This window comes from Rhineura floridana, chromosome 2 (genome assembly GCF_030035675.1).
Source record: "Rhineura floridana isolate rRhiFlo1 chromosome 2, rRhiFlo1.hap2, whole genome shotgun sequence".
NCBI classification, from domain to species: domain Eukaryota; kingdom Metazoa; phylum Chordata; class Lepidosauria; order Squamata; family Rhineuridae; genus Rhineura; species Rhineura floridana.
This window is the reverse complement of record NC_084481.1, coordinates 1425000-1442995: the sequence shown is the minus strand read 5'-3', so window position 1 is coordinate 1442995 and position 17996 is coordinate 1425000. Positions and strand designations below refer to the sequence as shown.

At 41.9% G+C, this 17996-nt stretch overlaps 1 protein-coding gene across 2 annotated transcripts in view; it reads left to right on the top strand.

The window, feature by feature from the left end:
• The window catches only part of COL4A2 (collagen type IV alpha 2 chain), a 305291-nt gene that overhangs the window by 191784 nt on the left and 95511 nt on the right, over nucleotides 1–17996 (top strand). For both annotated transcript variants that reach the window (XM_061607561.1, XM_061607560.1), the window contains 5 exons: nucleotides 4980–5052; nucleotides 5155–5261; nucleotides 8149–8350; nucleotides 11755–11814; nucleotides 13055–13117. In XM_061607561.1, coding sequence (XP_061463545.1) covers nucleotides 4980–5052; nucleotides 5155–5261; nucleotides 8149–8350; nucleotides 11755–11814; nucleotides 13055–13117 — 505 coding nt within the window. The remainder of the gene's footprint in view (nucleotides 1–4979; nucleotides 5053–5154; nucleotides 5262–8148; nucleotides 8351–11754; nucleotides 11815–13054; nucleotides 13118–17996) is intronic.

The following is a 17996-nucleotide window of genomic DNA, read 5'->3' as shown; positions in this document are numbered from 1 at the left end:
TACACACTTGTAACATGGCTCCACTTCCACACAGGCATCACAACCCTGTCCATACAATCTTACGAGTCATAAAAGAAAAGTTGCATCTCCTAGATTTACGAAAGTACACCATGGCCCACACTGATGTTTTTCTGCCATGTCTCCACTTTGACATATCATCAGCCTTATAAACCTACTGACTATTTTGTAACCTTTTTATTATCCTATTGGTCTTCTTGTTTTAATGTACCAACACAGCTACATTTTATTAACAGACCAATTCACTTTAAAGCAGGGGTGTTGAACTATTGGCCTACAGTCCAAATGTGACCCATGGAGGTTCTGTATCCAGCTGACGGTGTCAGCAGTTAGGCTTGGGGGGAGAATTCTGTTGGCTTCAATAGAATACTTGTTTCAACATGCCGCAGTTAGGCTTTGGGGAAAAGGGTGAAAAGAGGGGTGTTCCCAAATCTAATTGCTGTATAGGAAGTGTTCTTCATCAAGAATGCAGCTGGGGAGGGAATGGTTAACTTGTCCTGATCCATTTGATGTCCATCACCAAGGGAGGGTGCCTGGACAGTAGAATGCCAGGAATAGACTGGAAACCTAAGGAAAGGAATGGTCAGGACCTTAGACAAAGATCAACGTGCTGGTTCAGGACACAGTTAACAGTCTTGCAACTGAGGTAGAAAACACAAGTTGTCTCATTAGTTCCTTGGAGCAACTGGCAGAGCTTTATAGTCTGGACTACGTACACGAGCTGAAAGCTGCAGTCTCAAGTGCTTCATCCAGCCAGCTAAATGATCCATACCTGTTTCTACAGCCATTGGTTCTTCTAGGTATGTGGTTTCAAGCTGCAGGGATTTGAGGGGGAGGCAGAAGCACCTTGAGCCTGTCATAATCCTCTCAGGAGTTTGTGATCCAGTCACCTGAGTTTGGTGGCAATGGTGTTTAGGGGACAAGATATAGGCTCCACTGCCAGTGGACCCATATGTTGAAGGGCCAGGCGGTGGATCTGTCTGCTACTCAGAGCTACTATAATAGAAGTACCCTGCATCTGAGAATTCTTGGTTTGAGACCATGACACACATGTGCACACACATCCCTCTGGCAATTGCTAGACAAGGGTGATTTTCATAGAGATCATAGCAAGCGGTTGCCCTTTCCCTCTCCACCTGTACTCTGAATGGAAAAAAATGTTTTTTTCAAGCCTAATTGCTGGGAGACTTATCCACATGGGAGCAAAACATCGTATTAAAAACGCTGCGTTTATCTCCGTTTTCTGTTTGCACAGTCCACATAGGGGGCTCAAAGCCAGCTGCAAACACAGTGGTTTTCATTCACACTGAAGGAAAGATAAGTCATGCAGCTTCCTAATGACCACGTCCTCTTAAGGACAAGATTTCACTTCCTCTGATTACCTTGGCAACCAAGCTTGCTCAGTTTGTTCCTGAGTTTCATATCCCCCCCCCCCCGAAGTATGATTATTTGTGTTTTTACTGCTACAGTCCAGCTGGAATGCAAATATTTGCTTGAACAGAGTTACGCTTTTGTGCACAGATTGGGGGGGAAGAAAAATAAAGCACCGTTTGCAGCAGGCTTGCAGAACTGGAGCCAACAGCCAAACCGGAAATGACATGAACAAGGAGAGGAGGAGGGAGTGGGTGTGGAGAGGGGAAGCATTGGAGTGAAGCATCTACAAGCTGAGATGCGAACTGGAGACGTATTTACCTTCCCTTTTCGGATTAAAACAGCATGTTTTTACTAAGGATTTAAAGGGGAAAACTGCTTTAACTGCTGATTGCCAGTCATGTCATGTGAATCATGCAAATTAAAAGGGGCTGTGAGTAGCACCAGACCTGCAGAGGGCTGGCCTCAGGCATGCCGGGGCCCTTGGGCATCAGCTTCCCCCGGGCCCTGGTGTATGTGTGCGTGCGGGTGCCCCCACCTACCTGTCACCTGCCTTTTAGTATTGCCTTAATGAAGATGGCAGCCACGGTTTCCCTAAGGGGATGAAGCCTTCACCGCCATCTTGGTTGATGGCACGTGTGCATGCTATGCGCGCGCATCTCTGCCATCAACCAAGATGGCGGCAGGGGCTTCAGCACCTTAGGGAAACCTCGGCCGCCATCTTCATTAAGGCAATGCTAAAAGGCAGGAGACAGGTAGGTGGGGCAAGGGAAGGGCGGGCACGCGGAAGCTCCCGCCCTGCAATCTGTAGCTGCTGCCGTGGATCGCTGAAGGTGAGCAGAGGGGCCCCTCAGGGCAGTGCCCCACCTGGCCACCCTTTAGAACCGGCCCTAGAGCTGTACTGAAACTCTGTGTGAACCAGCCCTAAGGCTGCCGTCCAGTACATGTCTACTCAGAGGTAAGCTTCATTGGGTTCACTGGGACTGACTCCCAGATCAGTGTGTGTTGAATTGCAGCCAGAGTATATGTGTGTGCATGTATCTATGCATACAAGTGCGCTGTATGCCTGTGTGTACCCTTGCATGGTGGTATAGCTGTGCTGTATGTGTGTCAGCTCTGGCACAATCAAATTTGGCTGTATCCATTTATTTGGTTCTGCCCACCAATGGCATGCTGTCCCCAGAAGGTTGGTCAAGAGGGAAAGTGGCCCTCAGGGTTAAAAAGGTTACCAACCCTGCTTTAAAGCTCTTATTTTTCTGACCTTTTTTCATTGCAAAATCATGAATTTACCTCATCAAAACAATTTCTCTTGCACATTCAATAGACAAAATAGATTGGTGGCTTAACCACTGTTGTGCCATAGTAGACCTGGAGGATTGATTGGTTTCCTTTAACCTTCTTTTGTTTCTGGCCAGACATAGCAGTGTGGGATGTATGTGAGAGAGAGAGCTGGGGCAGGGGGAGAGGGAGAGAAATAAGACATAAGCATGTCAATTAGGCAAATACAAATCTCTGTCTCAAACTAGAAGTCCTAGTTTAGCTGAGCGCACACACACACACACACACACACACACAGAGAGAGAGAGAGAGAGAGAGAGAGAGAGAGAGAGTGCTAGAGAAGTGCCTGGACCAGTAGCAACCGGAACAGGAGGCCAATCTGGCTCCCACAGGTGCACATATACACATAGAGGCTTTCCCTGATCCCTGCAGGATCCCTTTTCCCTGCTGAAATTAGACTTGAAAGGAGCACAGGTTATACTATGTTTGGTTGTGGTATACATACGTATGTGTGGGGTGCTCATGATAATTTCTCTAGCTTGCTAGTATGTCCACAGCCCCCCCAGAAGTTGATGACCTCTGCTTTAGAATGTGCTTGTCCTGCTCCAACACTGCTTCAAGTTCTGATTGACTCCTGCATTATATCACAAGATCTGGACCATATATACTTAGTTACAAGAAAACAAGTTTCTAGCAATATCCTCAAGAATGATCTATAATTTATTTACCCTCAATTTCCCCCTCCTAGGATGGGGTTGCTCCTTCTGCCTCCAGCTCCCAATAACATGTATCCTTCTGCCAAGCCATCCTCTTGGGCTCTGTAGGAAAAATGGTGAAAAGAGTTGATTAGGTGTTCCTTCAGTTAGTGGGCAGAGCTTCCTTGCCCTTCATGGCTCCTTTTTCCTCCCCATGACATGCAAAAAAAGAATTAATTATGTTAAAATAATCAAGCAGAATCCTATTTGTGGGGTTACTTTTTTATGTAGTTCCATTTCTACTATAACATTTCCACTGTGTGTATTCATGGGAATACTTCATGAGTATAAGCACAAAATGTTTCATAAGTGCATTTCAGAATTTGTCTCATATCATGACACAGTTGAACTGTTAATGGGCACTTTGCAAGAAGAAATGTTAAGAAATAGAGAGTTATGTAATATCCAAAAAAGTATAATTTATGCTTTGAGATTTATGAAATTAAATTGATGACCAAATATGACATTCCAGTTAGCCTACTAAATATTCTCTAGGGATACATCGAGACTATATATAATACAAGATAATCACTTGTACATTTCTGATACTTCTAAATTGTGTTTCCCAGTAGCTCCCTCTATTTAAGAAAGTCTACAAGCAATTTGAAAAATTGTACAAATAAAAGAGAGGACAAACTTTTAACATTAGGGGAGCAACTCTAACCCTCAGATTTAGCTTTTGCTTTTATTTCTATGGCTTCCCTCCATGTGTGTGCATTATTACATTAAATATACATTATGGGTTGTATTTAATGCAGTTCTAAAGAGATTGTTCCTTCAGTGCAAGCTCTCCTCCCTGCACACGCTGTACTGGGGGTTCTCCCGGCCCTCTGGAGCAGATTTGGAGAGGGTGTGGGGGGAATGTAAGGGAAGGAGAAATGGAGAAAGTCCCATTGCACTAGCAGGAGTCCTTGTGCTGGCTTCTGCTACCCCAGCAAGTTAGTTAAATATACTCATATATGATTTTTCTTGTATTGTCTATAAATAACCAGAATGAAGTTATTTCATAAAACTTTTTGTATAGCCGTTACACATGTAGTATTAATAATTAAGCAATATTTTTCACAGCTGTTGTCTCATGACAGCACTTGACTTTGTGTGGAAAAAGTGCAGCATGTGGAGCCCTCAGCTTCTAGAGTATTCAGAGTCAGCATCTTGCATCCAATTGACATTAGGGGAAAATTGGGGAATCAGCTTCAGGACTGTGAACCTAGGCTGAGCTCACCACTGTTCTCCAAGCTTAATTTGCAACCCTGTGAAAAATATTTTTTCTATACTCTGTCTCATTTCCCCCCATTTTAAGCAAAAATATCATCTTACCACTAATCTACAAAAGCAAACACTTTACCTGACATGCTGTGCCTACAACAGAGCATTCTCTCTCACTCACTCATACACACACACAGGGAAAATTGGTATTGTCTCTTCACCCTCTCATTCTGAAACCATTTTTCTTTTATGCCCTGCTCTTGCAAGAGAAAGCACACACTTTCCCCATACACTTTTGTATATTACTGAGATGACTGATTAATTTATTCTGATAATATCAACCACTAGGGATTCCCTGGTATACAAGGCCCCCCTGGACTACAAGGGCTAAAAGGAGATTCGCAATATGTTACAACAAAAGGTATGGTCAGAAATCTGTTTTGTCTGTTTGTTTGTTTTATTGCAAATGTAGTGCATTTATTTACTACGAGGCTTGTGTTTCACTTAAAGAATTTTTTTTCAGGTGCCAAAGGAGATCAAGGAATTCCAGGAATTCCTGGATCTAAAGGAGAAGATGGTGTGACAGGCAGAGATGGTAAAGATGGCTTACCAGGACGTCCTGGGCTTCCAGTAAGTAAGCACTTCACCTTCTCTACATCAACATGCTAACGGAGAATCTGTGGCCCTGCAGATGTTGTAGGAGTACAACTTCCCATTCATCACCCCTCACCATTGAAGAGGGCCTTTTCTGTGTTCATTCTGGAATGCCCTCTCCAAATGTCTGATGCTGATATCACAGCATTTTCAGTACTAGGTCTCTGAGGCACCTTACTATTTATCCAGGCATTTTAGATTGTATTTTGTAATTTTTCCTTGTTCTGCTATTTAGGTTTTAGTTTTCCTAGCCTGCCTCTTATCTAGCCGTATATTGTTATATCTGTTTTTTGATTTTTTAAATTAGTTTTATTCACAGTCTTGTACAGCACCCTGGAATCTTTGATGAAGGGCAGTTATGAAATGTTATTTTATAATTTATTTAAAATAACATGTGACGGGCTGCATATGTTTCATCACATTGTATGCTGTTTTGTGCTTCATACATATATACTTAGTAGATTTGCCTGCAATGCCAGAATAGATTTCTGCAGTGCTGGTGTTACACCATGGTTTCTCACCTTTCCTCAGTGCAGCAGTAGAAACTTCATATCCTAAGCATTGATTTGCTGGTGCAGCAAACTTCAGAATCAGGATGTTGTTCATAGGAGCATAAATTCAGCCCTATGGACAAATTGTCTATAAAGTGTATCCTGTTCCAACAGGAAGCCTACCTGACTGTCTTACCCAGTAACTTGTTCATATTTCTGAATTATATTCTATCCAACTCTACTATTCTATGATTCTTGATTCTATGTCCGTTTTGAAACTCAGATGTACTGTTAGACACCACTACCGCGTTTGGCACAGAATTCCATAAGTTAGCTTGTAAGGTCTAACTAACCTAAAAGGCCTAACTAACCTTGTATCGTTTGTTGAGAATGTCAGTAGGTATATTGATAAAAGAGATTTAGTAAACATTATGTACTTGGACTTTCAAGAAGCTTTTGATAAACTCCCTTAGCAGTCAGAGAATAACCAGTAATTGGTTAAAAAAACAGGTAGCACACACAATAGGAATAAATGGACAGTTCTCCCAATAGGGGGATGTGTATTGGAATAATTCCTCTTCTCAACTGAGTACTAGGACACCTCCAAGTGGGTTGTCTTCCTCCTGTTGCTCAAACGCAGGAAATGATGATATTCCAAATAACCTACTGTGAGCTGCATCCCCTGGAATGCCAATTTCCTGCCTTCACTCAAAGAGCATCTCCTTCAGCTTGTACTTATATCTGCATTCTTCTCTCTCAGGCCTGTGATTCCTGCACGTGTCAGTGGATTTTGGTGTTTTTTTCCTTGTGTTTTCTGTGGATCTGGCACCTTCTGTCTGTGCGAGTGGGTTCCTTGCCAGTTCTTTTCCCTATCTCATTTGGGTTCTTGCTACATTGGTGGTTGTATGGGAGTGGTGAACTTGATTTCTGCCTCTGCACTTCCCATAATGAATTAATCCTCCTTAAATTGTATTTGGAAGAGAGCCCGTGTGGTGTAGTGGTTAAGGTGTTGAACTACGACCCGGGAGACCAGGATTCAAATCCCCACACAGCCATGAAGCCCACTGGGTGACCTTGGGCCAGTCACGGCCTCTCAGCCTCAGAGGGAGGCAATGGTAAACCCCCTCTGAATACCACTTGCCATGAAAACCCTATTCGTAGGGTTGCCATGAGTCGGAATCGACTTGAAGGCAGTCCAATTCCATTTTGTATTTTGTATTTAAATCAAATTGTATTTGATTTCCCTCGAGATTAATTTCCCAGTACCTTCCTTATTGATTCTCCATAATCCCCAGTTAATCGACTGCCCCTTATTCATTCGTGCAAATTAATTTGGCTCTACAAACTCCTGACTCCTTCCTTTGCTTTCCTACCACCTCAGCCTGCCTTCCTGCTCTTTCCATATCTCCATGCTTATCTTCCTCGCTGCTATGTGCAATGGCTAAAGCCACAAACAAAGGAGCCCTGCGGGTCTCTTTGGAGCTGCACTTGGTGCCAGTGGCCAGAGAAATCACAGCAGGCACAGTAGCACTTCTAGCCAGACGTAGGTAAACTGGATAGGCCATCAAAAAAAAAGTTCAAAAGTAGAAGGACAAGTTTTACATTTCAAAGGCACCTCTGGTTAATTTCCTCAAGCATAATGCAAAATAATAAACTAACCTTCTCATCTTGGTTTTGTTTTCCAAACTCCGTCTTTTATATGCCTTGTTCTGAGTTACAGAGAAAAACAAAGTAAAAACACACAGCCAGCATGCCATGAGCTAGGACTGGAATAATGTTGGATGGAGGGGTTGTGTCAAGCACCTGGCAGGTTATAGTTAGCTCAGGGATGGGGAACCTATAGCCCTCTACATGTTGGACTACAACTCCCATCATCCCTGACCAATACCTCTTAAAGTTGATACCTTTATCAAAGCCACCAGCTTGATAACCATGAGGAATCTTTGTCTCTAGGTGTTGTAAATATCTACTCACAGGCACCTCCTTTGTTCGAAACCAGCTCTTAAGACAACATATTGTTCCGTTTTCTTGGAGAATAAACAGGAATTCAACCAATTTTCAGAGCCATCAGACTTTTCAAATCCATATGAGATACCAATATGGCAATGCATTTTTCATGCATATTCAGCACAACTTGATCAGGAAGATCAGGCAGCACATGATCTTTTACACCAGCTTTTCAGTAGATGTCAAAATATCTCTTGTTATGTCGGCTGTAGTTGATTGCTATGTCAAAGGAAGACAAAGTCACCTGTGACTCAGAGCTCTGTCTTACACTAGTGAGGCCACTGTGTAAGTGAGGAAAGGAATTTCAAGGCTAAAATAGCTTATCCTTCTGTAAGTAGGTTGTGGCATGTTTCCTTTTCTTACAGGGTGATGGTGTACGAGGTGAACCAGGGGATGCTGGTGAAACAGGTCCATCAGGCCCTAAGGGTTTTCCAGGTGAAGCAGGTCAGCCTGGTTTTGGCTTGCCAGGTCCAAAAGGATATCGTGGCCCTCCAGGTGACCCTGGGATTTATGGAAATCCTGGTTTTCAAGGCCCCCCTGGCCCTCCAGGTGCTCCTGCTGAAATAGGTATGTATGTACACTAATGCAGTCGAGTCACATGCAAAACATTCAAATTATTGAAGTGAGCTGCCTCACCTTCCCCACCTCACTACCACAGGAGTAGGTCACTGGAAAACACATTACATTTAGGCTCCAAATGTTCCCTATCGCTTTGCAATAAGGTTTGCTGGCTTGCTTCTTCATAATCTACACAGATGGTTTATTACTTAGACGCCACTTCCTTTCAAGTGTGTTGTCCCACTTTTTGATAATGTCCTTCATAAATCAACTAAACATTGTGAGGGCCTATGAAGAAGTGCTTTGGGGCAGTTTCCATCTCTGTGGTTTTAGTTTCTGCCTCTGCCCAGTGCAGATGTGACTCTCGTCTTGCCAGGTTTTATCTGTTTATTTTTCTTACTCGCTATTTTATCTCCTTTCTTTTACTTCCACCATTGCTCAACTCTCTGCTTAAATGAAAAAAAAAAGGCTCTCTTTTCCTTGTTCTTACCTCCTCCATTCTTCATACAATGGCTGCACTGGGCAAACCTGAAAATAAAACAGCACAACCAGTCAAGCTGATGACTCAGAAGCCAGAAAAGCAGCCTCCTACTACTAAAATTGGCTGTCGCAAGCAGCCCGTCCAAAGTGCTGCAAGTGTAGGGAGACCTGTGGCTCAGGGGCAGAGCATCTGCTTTGCATGCAGAAGGTCCCAGGTGCAGTCTCTTTTTTTTTTTACAATAATTTTTATTCAAATTTTCATAAAACATACAAAACAAAATGATAAAACATTCAAAGACAAAAAACAAAACAAAACAAAAATAATTAAACAAAATAAAATAAAATATTGACTTCCCATTTGTCACAGATCAAATCAGTTATAGGTCTACAATATATAACAATCCTGTCTCTTAAATCATATTATAAAATCACTTTCCTCCAGTAGTTATCTTAATTAATCATCAAATCTCATAAACATTACTTTATTCTTTCCACAAAAAGTCAAAGAGAGGTTTCAATTCTTTAAGAAATATATCTATCAATTTTTCTCCAAATAAACGTCGATTAATCCATCTCGTTAATAATTATAATAATCTTATTGTCATAACCATAGTCCAAATAAACATTTCGATTAATCCATCTCATCAAAATCTGTTAGGTTCAATAATTTCAATAGCCATTATTCCATTATCCCTATTAGTTCCATCTTCCATCTTCAATAGTCCTGTTAAGTCCAGTAATTTCAGTGTCCAATCTTCCATTATCAGTATTCCATAATAATCTTGCTGTCGTAGCCGTAGTCATATAATAAGAGTCTGATGGGAATTTCCTCTATCCCCAAATATTTTCTTGCCATCCATTCTGAATAAGTTGCTGAAATACTGTTGTAAAGTCATATCTCTGTTCTTCTTTTTTACAAAATGCACTGGCTCATCTCTTGAGAGTTTTTCCATTGTCACATGGCTGCAGTTAATTCCATAGATTTTCTCTATATCAAACTCCATCACGTCATTCCAGTCCAAAAGATTATCCAAGCCATTGATAACTTTATCTCTAATATCTTCATTAATTTCTTCAGAGATAACGTTAAATTCCAAACAGTAGATTTTATTTCTAAATTCCATAAACTCCAGATCTTTTTCCAATTCCACATTTGTTCCAATCTCCAGGGCTTGTATCTTCCCTTTATTTTTTCTTTTCTCATCTCTGATCTCATTCTCCTCTCTCACAGGATCCCCTATTTCTTTAAGCTCCTGCGTCATTTTGCTCAGTTCAATTTTCAGCTCCTTACTACCCTGTCGCAGGGTTTGTTCCGTTATCTCAATCTCATCCATTATTTTCTGAAACATAGTTACTTCCAGATTCTCAGCCACTTTCTTGATTGCCATTTTTAAAACCACGAAAACAAAGCAAAACAAAAATAAAGAAAAACCACTTCTTATTTCAGCAACAATTGGGTTAATATTCCAGGCTTGATGACATCACAGTATAAACAGAGCAGCCTGCCTTTTCTCTCTATGTTCAAGAATGCAAAACAAATTTAGTTTCCAGCATCAAAACAGTTAGTGGCGTCGTGAAGAAGCAGATTCGTCAAAATAAAATAGACCAAAAAGAGAATAGTCCCAGACAATATAATATTCCTCGGAATAGAAATCAGGAATAGAAATCCCTCTTCTGTTTATATCTTTAGAATGCACTTCCAGGACAGCTTTTTGCGACAGAAACAGAGATAAGCTGTTAATTTCGTGAATAACAGAGAAGAGTTATAGCTCACCCAGAAGTTGTCCAAAGCCGATCAATCTGACAAATCTCCTTTTGCTGCAACAATTTAAACCAAGTAAAAAAAATAATAGAAAGAAGGGTGCTTGCCTGTTAGTCCGTTCTCTCTTTAAAGAAAAGATAAACGTATCGCTTAAACAGATAGAGCTTGTTTGGAAGTCCGTCCGGCATTGTTGGCTGGACCTTATCTCATAAATTAATGAAATCCAGTCCTCCCAACAAAAACAGGCTTTTGAGGTTGATCTCTACGTTTCTCCCTGCCCGGGAGAAATTTCATCAGTCAAAAAAAAAATGTTCTGACTGATTTATATCTGAATAAGCTTCTTTTGAGGCGGGAGCCCGTCCCAAAAGCAGGCACAAGCGAAGTCACCCTTCCCGGAAGTGCCAACTCAGCATTCCTCTCTAGCTAACTAGGTACAACTTGGAGGCAATAAGACGTTGGCTCAACAACTAACCCTTCTTCCTCACCCAGCTTAAGTAGGGTTCGGTGGGTGCATGCACGTAAACACAGACTCCTCCTGAGCTGGGATTGTTGAATCTCCCATAGTATTCACCTCCTGACCAGAGTGAAGGAGGGGCCTCAGTCTCTGTCCTGCCCTCTCCCTCTACAGAGGGAGGGCTGTCCAGTGGCAGATCTGGTGGTCTCTCCAGTGGGGTGTCTGGGACTGCTGGAGATGACTTGTCAACGTCTGGAGTGGGGGCCGCCTCATTGTCCTTTCCCTTGCTGGGTTCTTCCCTGACTGGAACATCCCAGTCCAAGTTCTCCTCACCCTCCTCCTGCTCGCCGATCCACCCCCTGCTAGGATAGCTCACAACACTAGCCATCTGTAGCATTATCGCTTCTGGAAGTCACCACCAGACTGGAAAAACCTTTATCTGTCACTCTGAATTTTTATTTCTTTAAATGTCTGTCAAACTGTGAATGTGGACAGCTTATGACTAGGAATAGATATGTAGATAATGTTTGACCAAATAATTAGAAATATTTTTTTCTGGTCATTTGAAATCCTAGCCTTCAAGATATTCTTTGGAAGAGTCATGTTTATTTCAAGGGATCACTGTAGATCGAGTGGATAGTTTGAAGTTTACAGTAATACTGTCTGGCCATATTTTCAGAAATCCAGATGTTCTTGTTTGATTTTTTTATATTGCAGAGTGTGGACAAACAGTAGAAGTGTTTATTAGAGGTAACAGAACTGACCCAATACAGTCAGGTAAAGTAAATGAAATAATTTTAAAATGTAAGATTATATGCAAAGTTTAACAAAATTATCTGATTTGTGTAACAAGAATAGTATTTTGAAGCACTTAATGCAAACTGAAGAAGGTTTTAACTTGACACACCAAAATTTGGTTTAACAAAATGTATAAACTATTGAAAATTTCAGAGAAGAGTATTATACAGCTTCTTTCATCTTATTAGTGGGACTCAAAAGTTGCCATTTGTCCTATTTCACATAGGATCAAATCAAACATTTAGCAGATTGCCCAGTCTGTTATCACTTTCTCCTCTCCTCCTCCCCATGTTCCTCTATATGCCAGATAGATGCCCTGATCACCAACACTGTCTGTCCTTCTTCCATCCATAGTATACAGACTAGATTGTGTCCGTAGGTTGGGACAATATTGTTTCCCAGCAAAAGAGCCCACCAACATGGATAGCTCAATCAGTAAATATACCATGATGAATGAATCTTGTCTGTTTCATTTCTATCATTTTCTCAGTTTTCCAATTTTAAATTCAGTTTGCCACATTCTGCATCAGTTTGATTTTTTTTTAAAGAAAAAAATCCTTATGAAAATCTATCAGTACTTTGGCGTGCATTTCTCCAAATATACACAGCTTATATGCAATTTTGCCTTATATATACATATTCAAGCAATTTCCCCTACTATAATACATTTTTTATTCTATATTCACTAATATACAACAGGGAGAGCAGGGAGGGGACGCATGACAGACCTCCCAGCAGTGGCATTGCTGCTGCATACCAGAATGCTGAGAGGGTAGGGTGGTGGCGAGGTCAAGGTAGTTCAGGCACATTGGCATAGCCAATCCAGCTTTCCTGCTCTGACCTCGCTGCCACCCTGTCCCATCCCATTGCTGTCTCAAGACACAATAGCAGCATCACTGCCAGGAGGCCAGGTCTGTAGCAGGGGCCCTCCCCGCCAGCTGCTCCTGCTAACTTACGCACTTTGTGCATCTTTTCCCCAATACACCTTTGTACACGTTGTTTGGTTGGAGAACTGCATCATAAATTTCAAAAGATAGCTGCATTTCAGTTTGCATATTGTTCAGGAAGTATAAGTTAGGTAGATTCACATTAAAATGTGAACCAGTTTCTCCCCCATCCTTAGCACTGGCCAGTGAAAGCTTATGCCAGAATAAATTTGTTAGCTTTTAAAGAGCCACAGAACTACTTTGTTGTTTCAATCTGTATTGTTTCTCTCCAGGACCTGGCTGTATTAAAGCTCCAAAAGGAGATCCAGGAAATCCAGGACTTCCAGGACCACGGGGTAAATTTATCATTTTTTATAAAAATTAGTAATATACAGTAATTCACATGGGGAAATTAAATGGAAACCATTTCTGAAAACAATTATTAGATCTCTTGTGCCCATGTCTATAACTGACCAACTTTGTTAATTTTATCTATCTCTGCCATCTCAAGGCTTTAGTAGTTGCTTTTAGACAGTTGACGGAGAGGGAGACTTCCAGGAATAAAAAGTACAATTTTTGCTGCAGTCCCTAGACCAGTGCATCATATCTGAGTCTTAATTACCTTTCAAGAATAGTATAATAAAAACTTGAACATTTTCTTCTTCTTCCATCAGTAATTATAGTTGTGTAAGCCAAATATTCAAGGGCCTAACCTGAAATATTGCTACTAGAGAGGCTGCCACTGTATCATTCTCATCCAAAAAGATAAAGGCTATATGAAAAATCATGTCTCACCATCTATTCAAGTTTTCCCTTTTTCCACTACAGAAAGCCTTTCAAATTACCTGTACACCTCAATTTGTCTTACATAATGATACTAAGAGGAAGGTAGGATGATATTGTCAATAATTGGTGGATGATACGAGGAGGGCGTTGGATAGTGCTCCAGCACTGAAGAAGTTGCACTGGTTACCGGTTGTTTTCTGGGCCCAATTCAAGGTGTTGGCTCTGACCTTTAAAACTCTTTATGGTTTCGGCGCAGTCTATCTGAAGGAGCACCTCCAACATCATCAGGGATGCCTCTCAACAAGATCAGCCTCAAAAGGCCTTCTCTCTGTCCCACCAGTTAAAACAGCTAGACTGGTGAGAACTAGGGAGAGGGCTTTTTCAATTGTGGCCCCCACTTTGTGGAATTCCCTCCCAAATGATCTCCGCCATGCCCCCTCTATGATGAGCTTCCACCGGGCCTTGAAGACCTGGCTCTTCAGGCAGGCCTTTGGGGTGGGTTAGGTTTTATTATTATTGTTGAGATTTATAATGTTTTAATGTATTTGTATGTTTTTATTTTGTACGTCACCCAGAGTGGCTGGACAGCCAGCCAGATGGGCGACTAATAAATTTAATAAATAAATAAATAAGGTAAAATGCTTAATATTCTAATCCAAAATGTCAATAATTCAGAGGGAGGGTTTTTTTGTTTGGTTTGTTTTGCTTTACTATAATTTTCTGTTTTTTCTTTGGTAGGGTGTCTGTCCAAAGGGACAAGTATCAGTTCCTTGCCCTGCAGATTGTTTGTTTGTCTTGTCTTTAGAAAACCGAAATATAAACCGTGTGAATTCTGCAGGCTGAAAATATGTCATCAAACAAGGAAATGCTAACACCCATTTCTTCCAAGGGCCCTCAATGTGGAAATCTTTAGGGCAAAACTAGACCACCCATCTGCCATATTTCCTCATTGCACTTGGCTGCTTTCATCCATTTCTCTCCAAGCTGGCTCTCAAGTGAGCTGCTTGTGATTGCATTATTGACAATATTAATATTATAATAATAAATGGGGCCAATTTTCCAATGAATATGGAATAATAAAACCAATTTAATTATATAATATATACCTCCCTATAATGGAATTAGCCATCTCTTACCATGAAAACCCTATTCATAGGGTCGCCATAAGTCAGGATTGACTTGAAGGCAGTCCATTTGCATTTGTATTGTAGCAAGAATTTATAATATTAAATATAATATAATATTAAAAAAAGGAAATTGATATGATTCCACATAAGTCCTTTCCTTACTTTGGAATAAGAACTTCTTAGCTATTTCCCAAGAATTCAAAGTAGAGTTTCATATTACAGCACAGATCTGATCAAATTAGTACCAGAATATGCCTATACTAACAATAAAACTGGTCTATCCTGAGGAGATTTATTTGACTAGTGTTTGTATTTGATCTAAGATCCCAGTACAGGAGTACTCAGAACTAAATTGTCCTCCATAGGTATCTTTGTGATATTTAGCCTATGCATAGAAAGCTTGTATTTGATGCCCCTGGGGATTGATCTGAATTAACTAAGTATATATAGTAAGAAACAAATTTGTGCTCAGTTTCCCCAGATGACTCTTTAATTGGCAAAATTTTAGTGTAATCCTCTGCATGATTTCTCAGAAATAAGTTTCACTCCAATGAATGGAAATTACTCTCAGTTAATTGTGCCTCGGACTGCAGCCGTAATCTCTTTTGTTGTTCTCTGGAAGTTCTGGGAAGGGGCAGTTTTTTACTTTTGGGAAGTCCCCTCCTGGCAGGATTGTCTTCAGGAAATCACACTTCAGGAAAGGGAGCTTTTTTTCAGACCAGTTTTAACTGTTTAGCAATAACAGAATTAATCTGCAAAATCCATGGATTTGGTATCAAACACTATCCAAAAAAGTGGTTTTCTTTATTATCCCCTCTCCTTAGTCAGGGGAATGAGTCACCTCTGCTGCCCCTGATTGACACAGGGAAAGAAGCAATCCATTGGACAGTCTCACTCTCCCACCCACCCCACAAGAGGCCTGCCTAACCACTGCAACCACAGGATGAGTGGCGACCAAAGCTGACTCCATTCTTTCCTCTCTCCATTGGCTGAGAGTACAGCTCCTTAGAGACTGAGGCAGTGATTGGGGGCATACAGTACTTGCTCAGGCATCTTTCAGTGGTATATCCAGGGGTGTAGTTGTCCGGGATCGCAAGGGTTTGTTACTTTTTTGGGAGCAGGATCCCAGCCAGGTCTCTATGTATGAACCAATCAGCATGAAAAGGGAGTGTGTTAGCCACTGAGAGGAATCCTTGTCCTTTCATGTTGATTGGAGCCAATCTTAGTGGAAGGAGGTGAATCAGGCACTGAGAAAACTCTTCTCAGTAGCTAACACACAGCTTCCCCTGTCATGCTGATTGGTTCCTAGAGACACCTGTTTTAGTGATTGTAGACTCTTGAGATGACAGGGAGAACAAGGGAGATGAGGGAAAGTGGAAAAGGGACCATGGCTCTGATGGGGTGTAGTAGGACTATCATGAAGTGACTGATCTTCTGAATTTGCCACTACACTAGTGGGTATATCCCTCCCCATCTCTAGACTGAGACAGATTAGGAAAGAGTTGAAGGGGAGAAGCTGCCATCAGTTAAGGACTGTTGCACGTACTACCCAGGTACCCAGAAAGACCCCAAATGCATCCTCTATTGTCACACAGTTTGCAGAGAGAAAGAATGCAGCTGCATTAGTAGCCAAGGGGGCAAGGCAGTCCCCATGCAATGGGAAGTTATTTTCATCACTGAGGGGCTGAGTGAGTATAGTAGGTATCTGCACAGAGGCTGGCAGCCTCCCCAGCTCTGACTTGTTGGGGGAGGGATGCAAGCAAATTTCCTTGGATGGGCTAGAGATTTGAGAATCAGGGAGGTTACAGACCTAGCCTAGCCATCATGGTAGGGGGTGGGAAAAAAGATACAGGGCAAGCTCCACAGCCTAGAGCTGAAAACAAAAGCTGTAAAAAGGAAAAGAAGAAATCAAGAAGCCTTTAGCCCCTCCAGAATCCTCTGTAAATGGGGCATTGACATACATTAGGGAGAGAAGCTTCCCTGCCATGCAAGAGAAACAGGAGAACAGATAGCTAATTCTGCAGTCCACTTTTTTCCTCTAGATCCTGCTCAGGTAGGTCATCAGAGTTCAACCTCCCATTCTCTCAGAGGCTGACATTAAGTATGAGGTAGATATGGAATGCCTGTTCTAAAATTCTTTGCATCTTAGCGCTACAGAGTGACCAGAAGGTGTGGATAGCCCCTGATGCAGTATGCCAAAGGGGACTAAACAAACTTCCCCCAAGGGAACATCAAGTTGGCTGGTGTTTGACAATGTGATTCAGGAGGAATGGGGAGTACCAGCTCATAGCAGAGTCTCCCATAGAATTGCCTCAGTGTTGTATATTCTGTGGCAGGAAGCCATGGATCAATTCACGATTCCACAGGTAGATGCACCAGTTGCAGTTCTAACCAGTTCTGCTATTCTGCCCTCTTGATAGCCTTCCCATGACCAATAATATGAAAAGAACGTAGCAGTTGCCCTCTGCAAGAGCGTTGCCACCTCTTCGGCATCCCTCATAGCATCTGCATTTAACTCTTTGTTTCCAAGGACATCTTCTGAACAAAGAATCTGGCTTGCCTAAGGAAGCTAAGAATAAACTGCACAAGATTGCCATGTCAGCAGTCTTCCTAGTGGATCCTCACTAGACTCCATCCAGTACCCAGCAGAGTGATAGCAGTGAACATGTTAGCTCACAGCAGCATCTAACTATGCTATGGGGAAGTAAATCTAGATCCCAGGCCTACTTGGCAGAAGTCTTGATTACTGGGGCTAAACCTTTTAGAAACCATACCCGGGAAAACTAACTTCCATCACAGAAAAAGGAGGAGGAGACTGCCAGAAGACTGTGCTCCTTTCATGACTACACAGGCTCCCAATGGCCCTAGAACCTGCAAGGGGGTTCAGAGCCAGGCCAGCCAGCAGATCTCAGCAGTCCACAAACCTCAATCTGCTTCTGCTTCTCTTCCCAGAGGAGGGAAGAGATCTTGATAGGCATGATGCCGCAGCAGTCTATCACCACATCAGAATCGGAGGACACCTATACCCATCAGCTGCTTGGCACTTACAGCAAACCTAGTTTCCCAAGGAACAATCAGCATCCCTTAAAACTCCCAATTGTTCCTTTACAGTTGTGTATTTATCTGCCTCACACCTGACATTACATATGACATTAGGTGTGGAGCAGGTGGATGTGGTTTTGGGAAAATGGCCTTGCAGTCTGAATTAGGACCCCTGCTGAGCCTAATTTGGCCCACCAGCCAGAGATTCCCCACTTGCAGGGGCTGTTAATGCAACACACATGACGACACACAAAGTCAAGCAATTCCAACAAGGAAAAAA